The sequence below is a fragment of the Echeneis naucrates genome, chromosome 21 (genome assembly GCF_900963305.1).
Source record: "Echeneis naucrates chromosome 21, fEcheNa1.1, whole genome shotgun sequence".
Lineage (NCBI taxonomy): Eukaryota > Metazoa > Chordata > Actinopteri > Carangiformes > Echeneidae > Echeneis > Echeneis naucrates.
In genome coordinates, this window is record NC_042531.1 from 18,146,217 (window position 1) to 18,153,169 (window position 6,953).

A 6,953-nucleotide genomic window follows, 5' to 3' on the forward strand; every position below is an offset into this window, starting at 1 on the left:
TAACAATTTACCCATATTAACAGGTGTGTTCATAACTTGTTTTGCTAAGAAAATTGGACAACAACATGATCTCAGTACACAGTGCTGTTATATTCTATTAAAAAGGATCTTGTCATTTCTGCTTTCTCCAGGAGCTTTATGTAACTGTTTCATCAGTGGGTGTGCTCCAGCTATGAAAACAAAAGGGCTTTATAAACTAAAAAAAAAACAAACAAACTGTGCATTCTGGCTTTTTGTAAAGTAGTAAAAAATAATATCACAATTTAAAAAGTATAGCTGTTGTGATACAAAGAGAAGCTGAAGATTAAAGTTAAAATACATGAAATTGTGCTCCACATTTTTTGATCTCCCCTCCTTGCAGCTCCAGAGATGCTGAAAGGGGATGTCGTGGGCCCACCAGCTGACATCTGGAGTGTGGGCGTACTGACCTTTGTCATGTGAGTACTGCTTTCTCAGCCTGCACTCAGCAGCTCCTCCTTAAATAGACAAGTAATGATGCTCCTCAGGTGCAACCCGATGAAGAGACATGTCTGCTGTGTTTGCTCGGATTTCAGGTCTCAATATAAATTGTAACATTACAGATTGTTGATCCATTTGATTGATCCATTGTTGGTCCAGTCATTCCCAACCAACTTAATGAACAATTTTAGATTTTATCATGCATCATCCACACGTTTGGGGAGATTTTATTTTGACTGTGATCATGGACCTGACTCTCCAGGTTAAGCGGCAGGTCGCCTTTTGTGGAAAATGATCCTCAAGAGACCGAAGCCAGGATCCAGGCAGCAAAGTTTGACCTCTCTAAGCTCTACCAGAATGTGTCCCAAAGTGCCTCTCTGTTTCTTAAAAAGATCCTCTGTAGCTACCCTTGGTAAGCTGAACATGTAATTCCAATATTGCAGAGAATGACTGATACCTTAACATACAGACTTTTACCTTTGTTCTAATTTTACAACTCCCATGAAAAGTTGGTTCTTCATTGTCCGGTCTTCAACAGGGCCCGTCCATCCATTAAGGACTGCTTCAATAACTCATGGCTTCAGGATGCCTACCTGATGCGGCTTCGTAGGCAGACCCTCACCTTCACCACTACCCGTCTCAAGGAATTTTTGGTGGACCAGCAGCGCAAGCGAGAGGAGGCAGCCACCAAGCACAAGGTTCTCCTGCGTTCCTACAAAAGCTCGGCACAAAGCCCCACCAGCCCCATCATGCCAAATGTGCCACCTTCACCCACGACCACACCTTTCACCCAGTGAAAGGAAGGCTTTCACACACCGGTTAGGTAGGACTGCATGGATCCTGGAAAGGTCTTCAGAAAGAGACAAGACTTTGGGCCACTGGGTCGGAGAGGTCCCTTTCAGGTCTGAGATGTTGAACTCAAGCAGTGACTGTGATAAACAGAAACATTGTTTTGTTTTTATTTTCTGGTTGTAAATCTAAAGGATTGATTTCACACCTAAGGAACTCGTATCTCCTACAATCAGAGCCCGGCTGCAATTTTTCTAATGTGGACCTTGTTCAAACAGGGCAGAACGGTGTCTTCAAGTTAGTACCTCAAGGTTTGTAACTTTGCTTATATTTTGGGTTTATTACTTCTTCTCTAAGGGTCAATCCTACAATGATTAGAGGGGGCATGTATTAATACTTTGAAACAGCTCGTCATGCTGTCTTTGATGTTATTGAAGTTCAAGTTATTCACAAGGTTCAAACATAATCTAGAACTGCTCAAACACTGATGCCTTTTCCATAGTAACACCTCTACTCTCTCTGTCTTTGACAGTCTCAATGTATTCAATGTTTCCTGACCAGCCAAATGAAGACAGGTTCAGTCTGTAACCCGATTCAAGACAATTTCTCTCCTCTAACTCAATTTGTCTCTTTAATGAAGCAGTGTAGTGTCTGCTGCCTGGGTTTCAATATGACCACAGCACCTGAAATAACCACAAGACTGTAGCAGCACCAGATAGAGGGAGTTTACCTCATGTTCCGAATATTTATTGGAGGCTTCTCTATAAGGGCTATAAAAAAATGACTCTCTCAATCAGCACATACGTCATCCCTGATGTTAAGAAATGAGGTTGTCTCATTCTAAGAGGCAGAATTTCTCTTCATCCTTGCTCTAAGTGGTGATAAGGGCAGCACAATTCTTGTCACTGTGTGAACAGAGACTGCTTCCACAGTTAAGCTAACAAACAAATTGACTTTCAATTGAATATCACTTTTTCAATGATCCTGTCCTGTCCTTAGTTTACTTAAGTGTGGTTTACAAGTAGTGCCCAGTCACCTGCAGCCAATACCCTAATTAAATTTTCAATTATTTGGGGCGTTATTGGTAAACTGAGTAACCCAGTGGTGATACTGGGATGCCCCTAAGTGCCCTTAGAAAGTTGGCTTAATCAGCGTGGACAGTTCGTTGAGGTAGGATGTTGATTAAGACAATACTGAGTGTTTTAGTTCTTAATTTCAATTATCATTTCAACACCTACTGCTTTCTTTAGTTTTCACAAGAGTTTTTAAAAGGAAACAATTTTATAATCAAAATAGGAGATGGAATTGATCAGAATAAGCATTACTCTTACTATTAACAGAAGTGCTCAGTGATTTATTCCCCTAATCATGTGTCATCCACTGTTATTTTCCAGTTCATACAGACTCAAGATATGATACAACACATACACATCTAAGAAGCTCTTATTCCATAGTCTATAAGGAGAATAACGTGAATAAAATTATTTTCCAAATTATTTTCATCATCAACAGAGAGTAATTCAGTGGACTCATTGTCACTAGCTGATTTTCAAACCATTACAAGAGTGGACTTAACTGAAGTCAATGTATAATATGAATCAGCCATGTACTGTATGTTCTGAAATATCAGAGATGAGAAAACAACAGATTTACATTATAACCTGTTTGCAAATATATTGTTAGCCTACCTGTGAGAATATATCTGCAGTCATTGTCTCTTTATGCTGAAGATGGTTCATCCTAAAGATTTGACTTTTAGTCTAATCTTCCATCTGATCCAGCGACATATTGAGTTATCCCTGTAATTTTATGGTAAATAAATGACTGGAGTTGTCTTGTTTCTGTGATATTGCTTTGCCTTGTGATGGCAAATTCAAATTTTCAGACCAGCATGGGAGACTTTTGCACACACCAGATTTTTATTTAATGAATTATAATTATTCTTTCTTTTTTTTTGGATCATTTTGTTGTCACATTTAGGTGACTGGTATCAGGTAACGATTTGCATAATTGCATACTTATTTTGTTTGGATTCATTTTGAATCAAGCATAAAGTATCTCTAGCACAAGGAGTGTTTTGCTTGGTAGAAAACTGCATCACATCACCTCCAAGCCAGAGTTATTTTAATAAGTGTATTGACTTACTGAAGCTACTGGCACTTCTATGAAATGATTTTACTAGTTCTATATACTCTGAAGCTACTGCTAGATAAATACTGTCTTTCTCTGCTGCTTTTTGTTGTTTTGGCTCAGTCATTTTCCTATGCAGAGCGTAAGTGAATCACTAAAAGAGTTGTTGTTTTAAACCTGAATGAAAACATGCAAAATCAGCATGAAATGCATTGTTGCATACAATTCTGTGCAATATATGAACTCTGTTCTTCACTCAAGTGAAATGAAGCAGCAGCTGCTTGTAAGCCGGCGACAGGGTTTTGAGGAAATGTTGAACGCTCCACATTTTGTATTAAAACCCCTGCGCCGTATTTTGTGGAATGTGTTGCAGTGCCTCGTGATGGATATTAGACCCACAGAGAAAATAGTCTGCTAAATGAACGACTAGTATTTTGATTATATGAATGTGACTGCTTTGTGTGTGTGTGTGCGTGTGTGTGTGTGTGTGTGTTTCACAATTTGTTTATTTATTGAGTGACTGTATTTGTTACAGCTTCTGCTTTTTATTTTGTGAAATTTTCCGAATCTGGCATGGAAAAGGCATGACAACTGTTAAAGCTATGAACAATAAAGTAAATATGATAGATATATGAATTTCACTGCAGCACTTTATTTCAACAGCTGATGAAAATTGGATATTGAAAGGTGCAGGAAACTGTTAATGCTGAATTTCCTATTGCTAAAAGGGAAAAAGATACTTGAATGGACTGAGGCTGTACCACTCCTTCACAACACTTATGCGCTCATTCTCGCAAGGGACATCTCATATTTCAACATACTTTCTCTACTATTTAAACAACCACAACTTAAACTATTAACTGCTCCAGGCGTTCTCCTGAGTGTTTGGCATGGATGCTATATAAGGAAGGGAAAATGTCTCTGTAACATTTGTTGTGCATCTTCAGTCTTCAGGCATCAGCCTTGTCATGTTTGAGAGTTGCCTAATATCCAAAGAAGGAAAAGGGACTTCTGGGTTATGATTCGTCTGCCTTGATCCTTGAATACCCTCAGAGCCCCTCCTGACCTCCAGATATAAAGCGTGACGCCTTTTTATATTTGCTGACTCTGGAGTGGATCACAAGCAGTACAGATCATCCAAGGTAACCAATCTGAGTGACTTTTTACTGTGATACTCCTGCAGGTGCATATAGTGTGGTGCGTTCTTTTTTTTCTTATACTAACCAACTCTGACTGCTGCAGATGTCCAAAGCAAAGGCTGCCCCCCCTCCTGGATGCACTATCAACATCAATGATCCTCAGGTCCAGGAGGCTGCTATCCAAATCCAAGCCTCGTATCGCGGACACAGGTATCAAAATCTCCAATGTCTGTTGTCACTGACATTTAAGCTTAGTTGAATTGACAATTGAGCATTCAAAAAGTCTGTGTGGTTATCCCTGTTTGATGAATAACAGGGTTTGGAGCAAAAGCAAACAGTTTTGCCTTTATAGTTATTTGAATGAGACTAGTTTGTTTGAAACATACTGTGCCCATTTAATATAAAATCTTTGGACCCTGTTTTGAATTTATGTGATTCTCATATAGGTCACGTAAAGAGTTGCGAGAGAAAGGCCCTCCGAAGATCCTACAGGAGCTGAAGGATGTGGTCCTTGTCGAGGGCAGTGCTGCAAAGCTGGAGTGCAGGGTCAGCGCTTTCCCAGACCCTTTCATTGTCTGGTACAAGAATGGCAAAGAACTGAATGATGGACCCAAGTACCGCTACGTGTTTGAAGACCCAGATTTTGTGGCACTCGTTGTCCGAGATGGAGTTTTGGCAGATCTGGGAAAATACACCGTCACCATTAAGAATCCATTTGGACAGACATCAGGGTCTGCTTGTATTCTAGTGGAGGGTGTGTACACGTTGATGTGCTTTGCAGTGGGGTAGAATCTTTTGTCAATTTGTTAGAGATTGTGGGATTTTACTAAAACAACTTAAAGGAATTCAACACTGTATACTTTTGTTACCTGTGGGCATGAACAGGCTTGCTAATCCGACTGTTTCAGTCTTTACACGAAACCGAGCTATCAAGACACAGGCTGTAAACTCATATTATGATAAAATTAAAGATAAAAGATGTCTGCTGTCTAGTATAAAAATTGGACTTTAAATAATGATTTATTTACTGGAAAATGCTATAAAGAACTTAACATTATCATCTTATGTTCCTTCAGTAGTAAAGTGCCTTCTGCATTTTGAGGCAATATATTAGTTGGTTATATTTAACAAATCATGTAGCTGATCAAGTCTTTTCATCATGCTCTCAGTCCCTGCCAAAGTTTCCAAAGGTCCTGACAACATCAAGGCTAAGAGAGGGACAACAGTTGTACTCAAGGCTGAAATAAGTGGAGAGCCTCCTCCTGATGTCGCCTGGCTCAAAGATGGAGATGACATTGAAGAAGACGACAGGTAGGAGGGACTCCAGTCAGAAGGAAGACTGTATTAATCTGTATGTACATATTAAGATGTCTCTTCTGCATACGTGCACATGTACTGTTGAGATGCATTTCCCACCAGTGGCAGCATGACCATGAATGGGTCACAATAGCAACAGACTTGGTGGTATTAGAGCTGCTGTCGTTTGTCTTTTAGGGTATTCTTTGATGTCGGAGACACCAACACAATCTTGACCATCAAAAATGCAAAGGTGTCTGATGCTGGAAAGTATGAGGTGTTTGTGGAGAACAATCTGGGCACAGACCAGTCCTTTGCTCGTGTGGACATCCTCTAATGCTGCCTCATGCAAACACCATGAGCAAATCCTCTCTAACAGCACAGTCCAGTGGACAATATATATAACTTCACCTAACCTCAAATTAAAAAGCAAAGATTTTTTTCCAGTGTTATTTGTGGGTCATTTATGGTTATGTACAATTAATGCTTGGAGAAAGCATTTTGCGTTGACGGTAAGTGAAATATCAGAAAATGGTAAAAAGAAGAAGATAAGAAGATAATACTTTTCAGTATTTTACTAAAAGGAACATGAGAAAACAAAATGCTGTTTACCTTGCTGTATTTATACTTTCATGTCTTGGTTGATGATATTATTGAAGTCTATTCAGAACAAGGTCAGTTTCCTGTGTTGTAAGGAGAGACTGGGACAGACAAGCAATTTGTTTAGCCATGACCATGGACTTGATCCTGACCCTCTGGCAGCGGCATGTTAGTTACTCGATTTGTAACTTTCATCAACTTTCAGCTGAGTAACTGAAAGCTCAAATAAATACTGGCCTTAATGTAGGTAAATAAGTATTTACAAAAATCCCAAACCTTGACTGTTGGCGGTCCCAGTGTCAAGGATCGCAACTTAAAGTGACTATGCTGTGTTCGAGCCACCACACAGTGGAAATCTCACCTGAGACTGTAACTATCTGTTTTTAAGTCTCCTCCGAAAACACATTTCCTGGTTGTGTTGTTTTTTCTAAATATATTTTACTGTCTTTGGACTGATGTTGCTGTGCATTTTCTGATGGAGCATGTTCCACTAACTGTAATTGAAGCAGTGAGCAGACAGTCACCTTGGTCTGAGGTGTG

General features: G+C 39.6%; 2 protein-coding genes across 4 annotated transcripts in view; both read left to right on the forward strand.

The window, feature by feature from the left end:
- Positions 1-3,095, forward strand: part of spegb (striated muscle enriched protein kinase b) — a 31,484-nt gene extending 28,389 nt beyond the window's left edge. For all 3 annotated transcript variants that reach the window (XM_029530224.1, XM_029530225.1, XM_029530226.1), the window contains exons 39-41: positions 362-437; positions 722-871; positions 998-3,095. In XM_029530224.1, coding sequence (XP_029386084.1) covers positions 362-437; positions 722-871; positions 998-1,256 — 485 coding nt within the window. In that variant the 3' untranslated portion in view covers positions 1,257-3,095. The remainder of the gene's footprint in view (positions 1-361; positions 438-721; positions 872-997) is intronic.
- Positions 3,096-4,426: 1,331 nt separating this feature from the next.
- Positions 4,427-6,150, forward strand: LOC115035188 (CAVP-target protein). Its single transcript, XM_029492908.1, has 5 exons — positions 4,427-4,520; positions 4,621-4,727; positions 4,964-5,271; positions 5,687-5,828; positions 6,012-6,150. Exons 2-5 carry the CDS (start codon positions 4,621-4,623, stop codon positions 6,148-6,150), a joined length of 696 nt encoding a protein of 231 aa, XP_029348768.1. The 5' UTR covers positions 4,427-4,520.
- Positions 6,151-6,953: the final 803 nt, after the last annotated feature.

Bases quoted from the DNA above. Each gene is read 5' to 3' on its own strand.
- LOC115035188 (XM_029492908.1), top strand. From the start codon at position 4,621: ATGTCCAAAGCAAAGGCTGCCCCCCCTCCTGGATGCACTATCAACATC. The intron at 5,272-5,686 runs GTGTGTACACGT...TCATGCTCTCAG, and splicing joins TGCTTGTATTCTAGTGGAGG to TCCCTGCCAAAGTTTCCAAA. The intron at 5,829-6,011 runs GTAGGAGGGACT...TTTGTCTTTTAG, and splicing joins GACATTGAAGAAGACGACAG to GGTATTCTTTGATGTCGGAG.